The 17261-nt window shown below is 44.0% G+C and overlaps 1 protein-coding gene across 3 annotated transcripts in view; it reads right to left on the minus strand.

The window, feature by feature from the left end:
• CNKSR3 (CNKSR family member 3) overlaps nt 1-17261 on the minus strand; it is a 108446-nt gene that overhangs the window by 39262 nt on the left and 51923 nt on the right. For 2 of the 3 annotated variants that reach the window (XM_061428372.1, XM_061428374.1), the window contains exon 2: nt 2366-2529. In XM_061428372.1, coding sequence (XP_061284356.1) covers nt 2366-2529 — 164 coding nt within the window. Of the gene's footprint in view, nt 1-2349; nt 2530-17261 lie in introns of all 3 variants that reach the window. The other variant, XM_061428373.1, reaches the window with a different exon arrangement.

Consider the following 17261-nt stretch of genomic DNA (forward strand, 5'->3'; position numbering starts at 1 on the left):
ATTTAAGACCCTTCCATGACCCTCCTGTCAAATGCATTCACTGGCACTCTGCTACACGAAACATGCCCAGAAAGAGTCTGAGGTCAAAACTTTGTCTACAAAGGAAATTAGAAGGAAATTGTAGGAGATAAAACACAGCTTTAGGTTCTGGCATTTCTCCAGCTTTGTTCACTTTAGTCTAATATTTTAAGAGGTAGAGAAGGGAGGGGAAGCAGAGAGGCAGCTGTTATGTTAATTATCCTGCTTGACATCCACAATGTGCCCGTAGTCCATCCTGCCTCCTCTCCTTCCATCTTGTGGATTTCAAAGTAATTTACCTGCCCTCCAAGCCCTACCGCAAAGCCAAAGAGATGATCTGAAACAGCAGAAAAAGACCAAAAAGCAATGTTCCCAGAAAGCGCAACATGAGTAAACTCAAACATGTCTTACTGGATGAAACACGTAAGTTTTAATCATAAACAGGACTAGGACATCTTCTGGGCAGCGCAAAACACCTACGTGTTACTACACAGCTAAATGCTGGTTCTGCTGCCGTACTCTGTGGGGCAGGGAGGAAGTCTCTCCGACCCCGAACTCCCGCCCCCATCCCTCTGACCTCTCTTTGCCCAGATACACATGATCCTGTGTGATGGGCAGCTGTGTCTAAAAGCTCGCACCAGGCTCTAGAGAAGCAGACTGGCATGCTAGTACGGAGGATGGACACCTTGATCGAGCTGCTCAGCACTGTCCTGGGGCCATGGCCGCTTCCAGAACCAAGCCAGAAGGCCATGTAGCAGCTGGACCCATCCAGGAAGAACCAGGCTACTTTCCCCGGGGATTGAAGTCAAAGACAATCTCCCTGCTGCTCCTGACGCAGCCCCACGCATGAAGCCCCCAAGGTGTGAGGACCACAGGGGGGCCCACCTTGGGGTGGATTGACTCCCTGATTGGTGGATGCTGGACAGGTCACCGGCTGAAGAAGGGAGGCTGGGGCCCATCTCCTACTGAGGCTCCAAACGGGAAATTGATCACCCCTGTCCCATATGCCCTCAGCAAAAACCTCCTCACTCTGCTGCTACAGAGTGTAGGCTTTCACATCTAAGGGAGTGTCACTGCACAAATGGGGAAAACAGACACTGCGGTCTCCCTGGAGGTCACAGAGCCAAGAGTGTGCAGCAGAGCCTGGATTAAAATGCAAAACCCTGCCTCCCAGGCCAGCGCTCACACCACTTGGCCACAGCGTGTCCCTGGTGGCAGCTCATTCATCAACCACAATTTCCCCCGTTACTTTCCTAAACAAGTGTAGGGCATCTCAGAGCAGAAGACAAGGCTCTGTCCATTTTAAGAAGAACACGCAGAATGCAGCAAGTGTTATGTAATCAACGGGACGCGGACTGCCAATGGCAAGCAATCGGCAGCACATTTTTTCCCACCATTCTCAGTGATGTAATTGTATATGCCCTTGGCTCAGGTTCACAGCAGAGCAGTCCGAATGCTGCCGACTTTGTCCAAAGCAAGACAGTTAAGGAAATGGCATCCTTTGCATGGCACCACAATTGACGTGGATCCCACCCTATGCCAGCCAGTTTATAAGCACGATGCCCTTGGAGGTGGTTTTAGCCCACGCCTAAAAGAGCTATAAATACTCGCCACATCACAGATGCAATGAAGAGTCAGAACCTGGCCAGATTTAACTCACTCATGTTCAAGCCAAAACTCAGTCAACTGCGAAATGTAACTAAGTTCACATTTCTTTTTCCCCATCCAGCTGCCATTTCATAGGCTGAATATTTCAAGCACCAGCATCAGTTATTAAACTATCAAAAATATCTGTAAAATATAAAAATGATTTTTACGTAACAAAAACAGACCAAAAAAATCAAACCCCATTTGTCATTTCAATGGAGAAGATGACATGTTCATTCAGGACCATCTTCATCTTTTTATTCTTTATAAAAGATAGGAAAATAAAATGAATACAGAATTTTTTCCATAAAAGGAAAACGTTTTCTGTAAAGGCCAAGAGAGCAAATATTTTCAGCTTCAAGTGGATACACTGTTCCTGAAACAACTACCCAACTCTACCACAGTAACATAAAAGTAGTCACAGATAACACTTAAATGAATGGGCATGGCTGTGTCCCAATAAAACTTTATTTACAAAAATAGACAGCAGGCCAGATTGAAGGTTCAGGCTATTGTTTGCCAGCTCTTCCTAGAAAATTATTTCTTTTCTTCCCTTCTGATATTATCTTCAGCTCATGCTCTACTTCAGCGGATCATTAAGAAAATGATGACAAGCAAGATAGCAAAACCAAGGAGACTTAAAAGGTGAGACCCTTAAAAAACCATCATCGCAGTACAGATCACCTTTTCCTGAACTAACCAGTGCACAGAGAAGGTCGACAGCCTCCAGCACAAGTTCCTGGTGTCCAATGCGTGTGACACCCAGCTCCTCGAGATCCTGGTGGGAAATCTGTAGCAGCTGCTCTCCGTTAATCTTCTCTCGTTCAAACTTGTGGACGTACTGCTGCAGGCAATCATCTAAGCCTACCGAGAAAGCAAAACAATCCATTATTGTCACTTTGTTCCCTTACTCCAAAAAATGCCCACATTTAAATCAACCTCAGGAATCACCGGTTATGCTCCACTATTTGATGGTCCACACAATCAAGTGTGCTCTCATCTTCTTAAACAAGTTTTAAATCTAAATTTTAAATTTAAATCACAGTTTAAATTTTCAGATGGATCCCACAATTTTGACAGTTATCTTTCCATTCCCTTTTAGCTAGAAGAATAAACACTAACCCCTGGTGGTTTGAAAAACTAGTTATCTGTGCTACACATACATTTGTCTGTTGGCTAAGCAGTCTTTCTCTAGAACATCAGCCCTCCCCCAGCCCATGTGATTCCAGTGGACATGCCAATGAAGATGCTCTGCCACAGTGATTGGCCACACTATTCTATCCACCAGCCAGTAATAGGTTCAGGGATGAACACGTGATTCAAGCAGAACCAATCAAAATCACCCCTGAGATTTGATATGTGAACAAACGAAGACAAAGTCTCTTTCTTCTTTTCCAATTAGAAGTCATAAAGATACAGTCTTAGGGATTTTGGGAGTCACTTTTCTGATTTGTTTTTTTTTTTTTTTAATAAATCCATTTGAGGCAGAGAAGATGCCCCAGTAATATCCTACGTGTCCCTGGATCTAATCCTGTTTAAAGATACTTCTAACCCCAGAATATTTTTACTTATATCAAAATAAATTTCCGTTTTAGCTTAAGCTTATCTGTGTTGAATTTCTGTCCCTTGCAAATGAAAAGTTCTGATGAATACAGAACCCAGAGGAGAAGCTTTCAGGAGTGGAGCCACACAAAGACAATGTTCAATGGGTTCACTTATGGGAATTTTTCCAGGTCAAATACTACTGCCAACAGGGCTGTATTTTAATATTCTTATACAATGATTGAAATAGGTAAGCCCAACAGAACTTGGGATTCTTTATTCCTGTATAGAGAACTCTCTTGTCAATATGTTTGAATGGTTTTACTAGCATATTTCACTCTAAATCAGTTTATCTATTTAAGCCTAATAAAAGCCACCTGAGTGTTTTAAAAGACTAGATTTATATAAATTCAATCCCACACAAAGGAGGAAAACTCAATTTAACCTGAAAAAGTATGTGGAAGGCATGTTGCTGTCCCCTCCCCCGCTAAACACACACACACACACACACACACACACACACACACACACAAACTTCATTTACCCCTCCCGAAAGCTCTCTATGTGGGTACTCTGAACCAGGAAAGTAGACATAGGTCTGGCACTTACTTTTGGCAATACTAGAGTCCACGAACCTCAAAATCTAGAGTCCATTTAGCACTCAAAATGTGTTAAGTGATATCTCTGCCCCACTATTTTGAAAGTTTTTAAAGTGGCAAAAACTTTCACCATTTGCCTCCTGATAAGATGTAGAAAGAGAAACAGAGTCCTAATAACCATTTGGGACTATCAAATACCTGAAGCAGAGATTAAGAAAAAATTAATTTTATGGTAACAAGTTACTACAGTAACTAGTAGTAACTAGTCTAACCCACCCTCCCTGAAGAGACATCTGTCTCACAGAGGGGTTCTGTCACACAGCAGTGAGGTTGTGGCAACTATATAAACCCACCTCCACTTTGATGGCCTCGAGCCACCGGGGGCCTCCACTGCATGTGAGTCGAGCAGGTAGTGGAGGCCACACCAGCCAGCAGGTATCGAGGGTCACCGTCCAGGGTACCCAGTACCCAGGTACTGCAAGGGGGCAGAGTCTATCTGCAGGGCACAACAGTGATAGTTCTAGAGACAAGGAGAGCCTCCTTACAACTCCATTCCCATTTCATAGATGACTAGATCAAGGCTCATGGAGATTCTGTACCTTGTCCACGGTTACATAGCTGGTACCATGCCAAGAAGACGATTTTGTTAGCCATTTTCTTCAGCCCAATATGGAAGAAAAGAGCTCAAATTCAAATCAAGGTTTGTTGACACAAGCCCCAATCCTCTTGCATTCTACCCAGCAAACATGGGACTATAACAATTCCTCTCCAAGCTTGCTCCTAAATAAGGAGTAAGGTCTAATCACAGCTGTTAAAACAGAAGCATGGAAACCCAGGGCTCCTGAGAAGGTACTTCACATATCATTGACCCCCAAAACTGGGAAAGTATGAACAAAAGACTAATCACTGTGAATTTTACCCTAAATTACTTAGCCAGTTTTAAGCCAGATTGATTCAATATCTTATACCCTCCCCTCCTTCAGAATGTTCTCTTTCCTTGCCTGCACTTAAGCTTTAAAAGGAATTTTTGGTCTAATTTGTCATAAATGTTTAGGACAATTATATTAAACATTTAAACCCTGTTACAGCTGAATCAATCTTCCCAAGATACATATGTTGAAGTTCTAATCAGCAGTACCTCAGAACATTACTGAACTTGGAGGTAATGTTTTTAAAGAGTTGATTAAGTCAAACAAGGTCATATGGGTGAGCCCAAACCCAATATGAAGGAGGAAATGGAAACTGACTCCAATATTCTTGCCTGGAAAATCCTATGAACAGAGGAGCCTGGTGGGCTACAGTTCCTGAGGTCACAAAGAGTCGGACACGACTGAGTAACTGAGCACACAAACCCAGTATGACTGGTGTTCTTATGAGAAAAGGAGACATACGTACCCAGAGAAGAGCATGTGAAGACATATAGGGGAAGGTCTCTACAAGCCAGGAAGAGAGGCCTCAGAAGAAACCATCTCTGCGAATACTATGATCTCAGACTTCTGGCCTCCAGAATTTGGAGAAATTAAATTCCTGTTGTTTCAGCCACCCAGTCTGTGGGGCTATGTTATGACAGCTCTAACAAACCAACACAAACCTAAGGATACTTTACTTCATGTTCATCCACACGTGATAAACTTTTTCCTAAAATAAGCAAGGCCCAGTGACCAACAGAATTACGATTCATGTTTACTGTGCCAAGCAAGTTATTTGCTCAAAATAGGAGAATGAGACCGGCTCACGTGACTTCTCATGTGGAGAATAAACTAGTCCATTACACTTAAAGTGCAGGACCACACGCACCACAGGTGTTCACAAAACTCCATCCTTTAATAGTAAGTAGAAAGAAAGATGAGGCCAGGTTTCTCTTTTAACTGCGAAAAGTTCCACTGAAGAAACAAGATTTCAGAAATACCTTCAGAGCATTAAGTAAATATTTTGGACACAAAGAAGAAGGCTGATATGGGAGATGTAAAGACGTTTCTGGATAGGACGAGAGAGAAGTGAAGAAAAGAGCAGAACATTTGCTGCGAAAGGTCCAGCATCTCCTGGAGGATTCAGAGGACTATAAATGATTTGACCTCGACTAATCAAAAGATCCCCAAGATGTAGTAGAATTACCAAGTAGAAACACCATGTGATTACCTGCCCAAATACAGAATCTAGAGCGACTTAAAGACTCCCCACTGTAGAAGCAATTTAAATGCCCATCAAAAGACAAATGGATAAAGATGTGATGCACACACACACACACACACACACGCACTGGGATATTCAGTTCAGTTCAGTTCAGTCGCTCATTCATGTCCGACTCTTTGCGACCCCATGAATTGCAGCACGCCAGGCCTCCCTGTCCATCACCAACTCCCGGAGATCACTCAAACTCATGTCCATCGAGTCGGTGATGCCATCCAGCCATCTCATCCTCTGGCATCCCCTTCTCCTCCTGCCCCCAATCCCTCCCAGCATCAGGGTCTTTTCCAATGAGTCAACTCTTTGCATGAGGTGGCCAAAGTACTGGACTTTCAGCTTTAGCATCAGTCCTTCCAAAGAACACCCAGGGCTGATCTCCTTTAGAATGGACTGGTTGGATCTCCTTGCAGTCCAAGGGACTCTCAAGAGTCTTCTCCAGCACCACAGTTCAAAAGCATCAATTCTTTGGCGCTCAGCTTTCTATATAGTCCAACTCTCACATCCATACATGACCACTGGAAAAACCATAGTCTTGACTAGACAGACCTTTGTTGGCAAAGTAATGTCTCTGCTTTGAATATGCTATCTAGGTTGGTCATAACTTTCCTTCCAAGGAGTAAGCGTCCTTTAATTTCATGGCTGTAATCACCATCTGCAGTGATTTTGGAGCCCCCAAAAATAAAGTCAGACACTGTTTCCACTCTTTCCCCTTACTCGGCCATAAAAAAGAATGAAACAATGTCATCTGCAGCAACATGGATGAACTTAGAGATACTAAGTGAAGTTAAGTCAGAGAAAAGCAAATAAATAATATCACTTATATGTAGAATAAAAAAAAAAGATACAATGAACATTGAAAGAGACTCATGAAGAAAACAAACTTACAGTTACCAAAGGGGAAGGGATAAATTAAGAATTTGGGATTAATAGACACAGTACTATAAATAAATAACCAAGAAGGACTTACTGTATAGCACAGGGAACTATATTCAATATCTTATGATAACCTACAATGGAAAAGACTCTGGAAAGGAATAGAAAAATACATATATATGTATAACTGAATCACTTTCCTGCATACTCGAGACTAACACACCATTGTAAATCAACTATACCTCAATAAAAAACTTCAAAAATAAAAAGACTTTCCCCTCAAGGGACACATATATTGAATATGCTATGTTTTAAATAGTATTGTCTCCAGTTTTATTATTCCAATACATCATGGCCTATTGTTCAGTTATCCTATTGTTTAGAATACAATTAAACATTCACAAACAGCCAAATCAAACTATTATGCAGTCCCACAAAGGAGGGGAAAATCCCCAATTTAAAATGAACCGGTTTTAGAACTTGTAATACACCTTGCACTTTAACTTATTTGTCAAATGTATCTATTTACCAGTTCTTTGCTTCAAGGAACTTACAGAAAGTCTAGCAGAGCTGAGAGAAAGACATAATTACACAAAATTAGATTAAAGACATTCCATTTATACAAATTAAATTAAACACACAATTCAATGTGAAAAGAACCACGAAGGAAAAGGATAGGGTTCCCACAGAATGGAAGCCGCAGGGAGAGACACCCAGACTCGCCCCATTCTTAAACCTGCAAATAATCCTACACTCTCAAAGAAATCCCAAAGGCAAAAAGGAAAAAAACAAACATCTCATGATTTTTAAAAATACTGTTCTCTGATTTATGTCAGAAAAGCCAAGAGGGCAGCGGTTAAGAGCCCGAGTCCAATCTCCGTCCACTTCCTGCTAACTGGGTACCTGGAACAAGTAGCCCAGTTGGCTCACTTGTAAAACAGAGATAATAACACTACCTACCACCCAACTCTATGCTTCTGGAATTACTGTTCTTTGTCACCCCGTTTTGTCAAGGTTTGTTGGCCTTAAGTTTAAAGCTGGTTGATACCAGTGGTTTAGGTACAGCTGTCCGAGTTCCGGCAGTAACACCATGTTTGAAACACAGGGTGTGCTGAGTTTTAGCTCAGTTAAAGGACTGAGGAATACTTTTTGCTTTATCAGACAAGCCTTTGACCCACTGGCCTTTCTTAATGAGTCAAAAGAACAACCAGTGTCTCTAGAAGGAGAAAGGGAGGTGATTCTGTTGCTGACCACGGTGTTTGGCCTCCTTAATCAATAGAAATTGATAAGAGATCAGACAAGAAATTCAGGAAAGGCTTTACTGGGGACCCTGTTGCAGCAAGGGGAGCAAAAACAGGTAACATGTCCCCTTACTCCCTCCCCGAGGCGGGCAAGCTGGTTCCTTATATGGAGGGAGGGTAGGGGCGGGTCCAGGGCTCGTTTGAAGGGGAGGCTTAGCGGTTTGCCCAGCACTTTGGTGCTCCTGTGTGCTGGGGGCAAGTGCAATACCCTGTTTTGCTCCCAGCTCTTCAGAAGTGGCAGTTGAGAGTTTTTGGTCTTTTTGTATCTTATTGTCCATAACTTGCCCCAATTGGGCATGCACATGCTTATTTTTGTCCCTTCTAGTTTCTTTGTATTCTGTTGCTCCAGGAGATGTTTGTCCAAGCACTGCAGCAAAGGGTCCCGGGTCCCAGCCTGTCTCAGCCCCAGGGACAGCCTGAGACAAAAGGGCACAGCCAGCCTTTGCACCTGCCAATGGAAGCACAGTTCCTCCCCTCAACCTGGAAGAAGCCGGTTTCCTCCCAAGCCATCCTCTTTCTCCCCTATCATAATATCCCGTATCCACTTTAAGGAGAGAAACTACAGCCATGACTTCTCTTTTTCGGCTCAAGATCCTCTGTCTTCCCCTACTGATCTGAAAAGCAAGAAAAGCAGAATGAACTGCACACTGAAGGTAACCCAAGCACAAGCTAACTATTACAAGGGGTGAACTGATGTTTTTAACCTAATCATGACCAAATCTAAGAGAAATACAGTATCACATCTCATGTTAATGAATAGTCACACATTAAACAGGTATTTGTTTTGTGATTTTTTAAAAAAAATATTTCTTACCCCTTTGGAAATGCCTATTTCTTATATTGGGGCTTCCCAGGTGGTACTAGTGGTAAAGAATCCACCTGCCAATGCGGGAGAAGAGGGTTCCATCCTTGAGTCAGGAAGATCCCCTGGAGGATGGCATGGTAACTCACTCCAGATTTCTAGCCTGGAGAAGCCCCATGGACAGAGGAGCCTGATGGGCTACAGTCCATAGGGTCACAAAGAGTTGAATACGACTGAAGCAACTCAGCACACTTCTTATATTGAAGGCAAAAGGAGAAGGAGGCGGGAAAGGATGAGGTGGTTAGACAGCATCACTGACTCAATGAACATGAATCTGAGCAAACTCCAGGTGATAGCAGAGGATGGAGGGGCTGGCGTGCTACAGTCCAATGTGGTCCCAAAGAGTCAGGAACAACTTAGCAACTGAACAATAAATTTCTTATATTAGGTTTCATAATATGCACACTAGTCCAGCAGAATGTGTGCATTGCTTATAGTTAAGTATCCATGTATTGCTGATGTGTGACCTGGGAAAGCACCATCAAAAATCTCAAAGCTACAGGGGCTTTCCAGGAGGGCCAGTGGTGCTTTCACTGCAGGGGGCACAGGCCAATTCCTGGCTGGGGAACCTGAGACCCCGCATGCTGTCCATTGTGATAAAAAAAGGAAAAACAAAAAGCCTGAAAGCCACAGATCTCTACAGTGATGCCTCCCAGGTTCTTTTAACTAATCTAAAACTCAAAACAATTCAAACCTGAACTCCTCATCTTTCTCATCAAGCCTGCTTCTCCCCCACTTTGATCATTTTGGTCAATGACTCCAAGACTTACAGAGTTGTCCAAGCTAGAAAGTGGGAGCCATCCCCCTCCTCCTCCTCCAGATTCTTCCTCCCCAGGACTTCCAGTCTTCAGGCCTTTGCATTCTCGCCCTCTCAATGTTGAGTTGAGAGGGCCTCCACCAGAGCCCTCCATCTCATCTCATTGTCACAGCTGCCTGGGTGTCTACACTCATCTAGAAACTGGTTGCCCTGTGCAGTCCCTTCTTCCCCTTAGTTCAGCCTCCACAATCCCTGAGCAAAAACCATCCTCTGCTTAACAGATCCAAATCCGTGAGCTTAGCAGGGCATTCTAAGACTTTCAGGAACTGTCCTCTTCCAAACACCTCTACAATCCCACTTTTCTATAATATTCCTCCTTCTGCTGATGATGGAGAAAACACCCTGAGTTTCTCTGAAAGGAACAAAGGTGTAACTCAGAGACTGGCAAATACAACTGATGGGCCAAATCCAGCCCACTGCTCCGTTTGGGAGGTAAAGTTTCATGGGAACACAGCCACGCTCTTTTGTTTACATATTGTCTCTGGCTGCTTTCGAGATACAGTAACAGAACTGAGTAGTTGAGACAGAGACCAAATGCCTCCAAGGCCTAAAATATTTACTCTCTGGCCTTTGACAGAAAAGGTGCGCCAAGCCTTGGTAGAACCAACAGCAGCAACGAGTAAGTAGTTCTGAGGGATGATAAATCTGCCAACTGGAAAAACAAACAAGACTGGGAATGAGGTGACTCTGATTCCTTTCTTTTTGTATTTTTAGAAGAATCACTTGATATAATTACACCGAATTAAAAAGCAGGAAAAAAAAATGTTATCTCCCTTCCTCTCACCCCAAAAAAGTCCTGAACATGTTTTAGGAGACACTTTACAATTTTTTTTTAATAATTTTATTTTTATTTATCTGGCTGCACCAAATCTTAGTTGTGGCACGGGGAATCTTTAGTCTTCACTGCAGCGTGTGGGATCTAGCTCCCTGACCTAGAGATCAGGAACCCCTGCATTGGGAGCGTGAAGTATTAACCACTGGACCACCAGGCAAGTCCAGACCTCTTACAATTCCTATCCACTTTATATACAACAAAATTCACCCCTTTTCAGTTTACAAGTCAATGAATTTTGACAAATACATACAGCCATGTAATGACACCTCAATCATGATGTGAACATTTCTATCACCCCAAACAGTTGCCTTGGGCCCTTTTGCTGGGTCAATTCTTTCTCCATGGCCCCTGGTAAGCAATGCCTAATGGTTAAGGTTAATGCCTAAGGTTCCCTTCTAATGAAGGGAACCTGGTTTCTCACCTGGCTTTGGTCCCTGTCCTGCCATGCACAACACTAGCAAAATCACTTTATTTCCAGTTCTTGGGCCCCTCGTGTGAACTAACAGACTTCCATTAAGACTGATACCCCCACACACTTTTTACTCACTTCTTTGATTTTCTCAGTCATCCTACCAGGCTTCTGGTTAAATATAATTTGAAAAAAGAGGACCAGAACTAAAGATAATGTCTGAAAAGAACTCTCAGGGGTGGGAGAGAGGTTCAAGTAGGAGGGGATACATGTACACACATGGCTCTTGTACAGCAGAAACTAATACAGCATCATAAACCAATTATCCTCCAATTAAAAATAAACTTAAAAAAATAATAAATTTTTAAAAAGCTCTCTCGGTACTTTTCAGATCTAAAAGTCTACACTTCTCCACTTAGTACTGATACCTGCACTTACAGTTGCAGAGTATAAAGAAGGAAATAAATTGCTCAGGAACTGGAATCCCAAACCTCCTTAGGGCCAAAGACAATCATCAAAATGAAAGAATCTGGTCTTGAGAAAAACTCCATCAGGGTTTCTGCCCTCATTAGAGCTCTGAGTATACAAAGTCATGCCCAAGGCTGCCGCCGCCCCGAAAGCAGAAGCTGCTTAAAATCCAAACACATCCAAAGATGCAGCCACAGGGATACTAGAAGCTCAACTGCGAACCAACAAAGCCTCTTCACTATGTTCATGGGATGGAGCAGCTTATTTTGAGGAGGAGGGACACTCTGCTGACTATCTAGGGTGGGGAGGAGAGGGGCAGGTACCAAGCTGAAAAAATAGAAATACTGAAGACAAAATAAAAGTCTGTGCTTTTCTGTTTACAATAGCTAGGACATGGAAGCAAGCTAGATGTCCATCAGCAGACGAATGGATAAGAAAGCTGTGGTACATATACACAATGGAATATTACTCAGCTATTAAAAAGAATGCATTTGAGTCAGTTCTAATGAGGTGGATGAAACTGGAGCCTTTTATACAGAGTGAAGTAAGTCAGTAAGAAAAACACCAATACAGTACATTAACGCATATATATGGAATTTAGAAAGATGGTAACGATGACCCTATATGCAAGACAGCAAAAGAGACACAGATGTAAAGAACAGACTTTTGGACTCTGTTGGGACTCTTTTGGACTTCTCTGTGGGAGAAGGCGAGGGTGTGATGATTTGAGAGAATAGCATTGAAACATGTATAGTACCATATGTGAAATAGATCACCAGTCCAAGTTCAATGCATGAAATAGGACACGCAAAGCCGGTGCACTGGGACAACCCAGAGGGATGGGATGGGGAGGGAGGTAGGGGGTGGGGGGATTCGGGACAGGAGGACACGTGTACACCTGTGGCTGATTCATGCAGATGTATGGCAAAAACCACCACAATATTGTGAAGTAATTAGCCTCCAATTAAAATAAATAAATTATTATTTTTTAAAGTCTGTGCTTTTAAACATTTAGGAGAGGCTGGTCCACACATCATGGAAGAGCTGCAAAAGAATGTAGCTTTGATGTCTTATGGAGAAGCAACCAAAGTTTCTAAAGCAAACCAAGTTTCTTGCTAGTAACCAACCTCTTCTAAGACTTACATCACTCTGAGGACATCAGAAGATGGAACCAAATAGCCAGCCAACTCCTTGGGTTTTACTATATACATGGATTTATGACTGAAACAAAACTTGGAAATAGCAAATATATCCACGCCAGGATAATTTAAGAAAGTGAAAATAGGAGTTCAAGGATTCAAGTTACCCAGAAAACAACAGTCAGATGAGCTGCCTTCATTTGAGGTTTATGAACTAGGAAAGAATGCAACTCAACTGAAGACTTTCACCAGGAAACTCTGGCTTCCAAGATGCAGGTCTGGCAACTCCTCCCCTGTCCCCTCCCCTGTCTGAAGTTGTGTCAGACTCTGCACAACTTCTGATGCTGTGAAAGGGCAGCCTGCTATGCCCCCAGCATCCTGAGTCCAGCCTCAAAGGGGAGACCAGAGTGGGGACAGGGGAAAGGACAGAAGTTACTGTTGTCTGAAACCATCGTTTGGGGAAGATATTTATACTGCTCTAAATCACTGAAAAAGCACTGACATGTGAATCAGAATCAACCAAAGAACTGATGGTCTACAGGGATGATGAAAATTCAGAATGTAATAAGAGCTCAGCATTGCATTCCCCTTCCCTTGCCCCCAACCCCCAAAAGTATGATAAACTTGAAAGATAACACCGAGGGCAGGAAAGAAATTCAACAGTGATGTAGACGTCTGCAGCTCTGTGTGTGCGTACACAGACATATAACCGTTGTTATTAAACAAAGACAGTAAGGCAAGTGTTCAGATGCTAAAAACAAACAAACAAAAAAAAATTGTGAAGATGAACACAAAGCAAGCCACAATACTCTGGGGTAAAAGAAATGTGAACTTTCCAAGGCCGGTGTTGTAATTCAGTAACCAAACCGCTGTATCCAATTCTGGAACCATGGACCGAGACGGCAGGGAGGGGGGCAACACGTGAAAGATGAGAAAAGAATTTACTGTCCTTTGCCCAGTGAATTATACTCTCCCCCACCCCCAGCACAGTTTATTTTTCCAAAACTATAAATTAGATTTGGTCTAAAAACCAAACATTGGCTAAAAACTATTGTCACTGGCATGCTTACCCTGAACCCAGTTTCCTGGACACACAGCAAGTTCAAGTTCATGGTGCTACAGACAAGCCACTCAAGAGTGTGGACCAGGTGGCGGCCACAGGAGCAACCTGGAAGCTGCGCTCATTGCTTGAGTGTCAATACCACCCAGGAGCACGTTCTACCTTGAGGAGATGAACACGCAACACAGTCACCTCCAGTTTGCCTGAGTCCATTGAGATATCCATGGAAAAACTACAGTCTGTCCGATCCTCTGGGATTCCCAGGTAGTGCAGTGGTAAAGTACTCTGCCTGCCAATGCAGGAGACACAGGAGACATGGCTTCGATCCCTGGTTCAGGAAGATCCCCTGGAGGAGGAAATGGCAACCCACTCCAGTATTCTTGCCTGGAGAGTCCCATGGACAGAGGAGCCTGGTGGGCTACAGTCCACAGGGCTGCAAAGAATTGGACATGACTGAGCAACTGAGCACATGTACACACACACTCACACACACATGTGAGCCATGTGAAGGACAGTACTGAAGCCTGTATGAGATTGGAAGACCTGAGGGTTTTGTTACCCTCCAGAGTTCTTCGCCTCCTTCAACAGAAATTGATCAAAGGCCAGGCAAGAAATTCAGGCAAGGCCTTATCCCCCCTGCTTCAGCAGGGGGAGTGAGAACAAGCACCAGGGTGAGAATGGGGTGTGTCCAGGGGTCGGGCTGGAAGGATGACAGGTGGCTTGACGACCCCTTAGGTGGTGTTGAGGGCGGGGGGCATGCGCAGTATCTGCTTTTGTTCCTGACTGCCTACTTTCACTCTGGACTCTTCAAAAGGGGCAGTTGGGTTTCTTGGTCTCTTTGTATCTTCTTGTCCATAATTTGGCCCAATTGCTCAAGCATGTAGTTATTTTTAGTCCCATACAGTTTCTTTGTATTTTGTTGCTGGAGGAGAGGTGTGTCCAGATGCAAACGTTGCAGCAAGGGGTCCCAGGTCCCAGCCTGTCTCAGTTTGATGCAAGAAGCTGACAATATCAGCAGCTGATGAAAGGGATGTTCACATACAAGGAGAGTGGAGAAAGGCCCGCACAGCTGCAAAGTTGGTGACAGATGCCTAGGACAATGGAGCAGGTTTGTCAGGCGGCATCAATCTTTTTTTAATAACAGCTTTATTGAAGTAGCATGTACAGAACCTACAATTCACCTACAATTCACCTATATAGAGTGTACAATTCAATGAGTTCTGATATATTCTGCAACCATAACCACAACCAAATTTACATTTTCAATCCTACCCCCCCCCAAAAAAAAACCTCTGGACTCTTTAAGTATTTACTGCCCATTTCACCACCCCACCCCCACCAGTAGGCCAAATGAACCTACTTTCTGTCTTTCTGGGTCTGCCTGGCTATTTCACATAATGGAGTCTAGATATTGCACATAAATCAGGTCATATATGATTTTTGGTGCTTGACACCTTTCACGTAGACTAACATTCTCTACGCTCATTAAAACCTTCTCAACACACAGTTTAAATGTTACTCCCTTGCTCCAAGTCCTGCTGGCTCCCATGGCACCTGGGGTAAAATCCGCAACCAGTAAAGTTCAGACTGGTCTGTCTGGGTCCTGCCCGCCTCTCCAACTTCATGTCCTGCATTATCCTCCTCAGACCACCATGCTCGACATGGAGGATATTTGGTCCTTTCTACCTCAACACCTGTCCCCATGATGTTCCTTGAACCTGGAATGCGGATTCCTCCTCACCCCTCATCTCAGCTCAGATATCACATTACAGGGAGAAAGGTCTCCACTGAACATCACCATTGTTCGTCACTGTATGTCCTGTCTGCTTCCTTCCTAGGACTTAGCGAGCCTGTGAGCACCTCTTTGTTCATTAGTCTGCATTTGCCTCTCTCTCTAAAACATGAGACCCGTGCATGCTTCTGTTGATGACCCACCTCAGATACTGGCTGGATAAAATAGAAAACAGAAAAGAAATCCTGGCTGAGGTTGAAGACCCCAACTCCGAAGGGGTGAATGGTGAAGGCTGTAGGACCCCACCTCCCTCCATCTGCCATCCTCCTCTGAGGGATCCCGTCTGGCTCTCATCTCCTCATCTTTCTTTCTGGAACCCCCTCAGACCAGAGCTGTGGACATTCCTGATATTCCTGATGGGAAAACCCATACAGAAGGTCCTAGCCCTTGCAGCTGTGATGTAGCAGAGGAAGAATCTTCTGGGTTCTTTCACACAAAATCCCCACAAGTTTTCCATAATCGTGGCTTGACAAAATGTCCACTCTGGTTTCCTGAAGGATTAAAGTGACACTTTCTCCTCATTCTCCAGAAAAGTCCCAATTTTCACTACTCTCTGGTAAAACGTGAAACGTCCCACGTCCTGTGCTGCTGAGTGGCACTGATCTCATAAGTCGTCAGCCTGCAAAGTCACTTTTGTGTTGTGCGGAGTGAAGAGCACGCAGGCCTGTGACTCCAGGTCTCAGGAGCTGGGCGGCCTCAAGCAGACTGTCGCCCATCCCTCAGTGTGCAAAGGCAGGGGCTGAGAAGCTGGCCCTGTGCTCAGAAAAGCACCACATTCCTACAAGTCTCTAGTCTTTTGTTTTTGTCCTCAGGGCATGGCTTACAGGATCTTAGTTCCCCAACCTGGGATCGAACCCAAGCCCACAGCAATGTACTTGCCGAGTTCTAACCACTGAACTGCCAGAGAATCCCCATACAATTCTGTAATCTTGGGGCTTTCCTGGTGGCTCAGACAGTGAGGAATCTGCCTACAGGGGACCCAGGTTTGATCCCTGGGTCAGGAAGAACCCCTGGAGAAGGTAATGGCAACCCATTCCAGTATTCTTGCCTGGAGAATCCCATGGACAGAGGAGCCTGGCAAGCTAAACTACATGGAGTTCCATGGATCTTAGGTCACCAACTTCTTCTTCCCATCCTCAAATTAGTAAAACACCACCATCATCCAACCCCTGTTAAAAGAAAGGGCAAGGGCTCAAATACCAAAGCCAGTCCAGTCAGTCAGTTCGATCACTCAATCGTGTCCAACTCTTTGTGACCCCATGGACCGCAGCACCCCAGGCCTCCCTGTCCATCACCAACTCCTGGAGTTCACTCAAACTCATGTCCATTGAGTCGGTGATGCCATCCAGCCATCTCATCCTCTGTCATCCCCTTCTCCTCCTGCCCTCAATCTTTCCTAGCATCAGGGTCTTTCTTTTCAAAGGAGTCAGCTCTTCGCATCAGGTGGCCAAAGTACTGGAGTTGCAGCTTCAACATCAGTCCTTCCAAAGAACATTCAGGACTGATCTCCTTTAGGATGGACTGGTTGGATCTCCTTGCTACCCAAGGGACTCTCAAGAGTCTTCTCCAACACCACAGTTCAAAAGCATCCATTCTTCTGCGCTCAGCTTTCTTTATAGTCCAACTCTCACATTCATATATGACTACAGCTCCCATCCAAAGGACAGGTAGTTAGCACTATTAATACACAGTAACTAACATGGGGAAAAGAG

This window comes from Bos javanicus, chromosome 9 (genome assembly GCF_032452875.1).
Source record: "Bos javanicus breed banteng chromosome 9, ARS-OSU_banteng_1.0, whole genome shotgun sequence".
Taxonomy (NCBI): domain Eukaryota; kingdom Metazoa; phylum Chordata; class Mammalia; order Artiodactyla; family Bovidae; genus Bos; species Bos javanicus.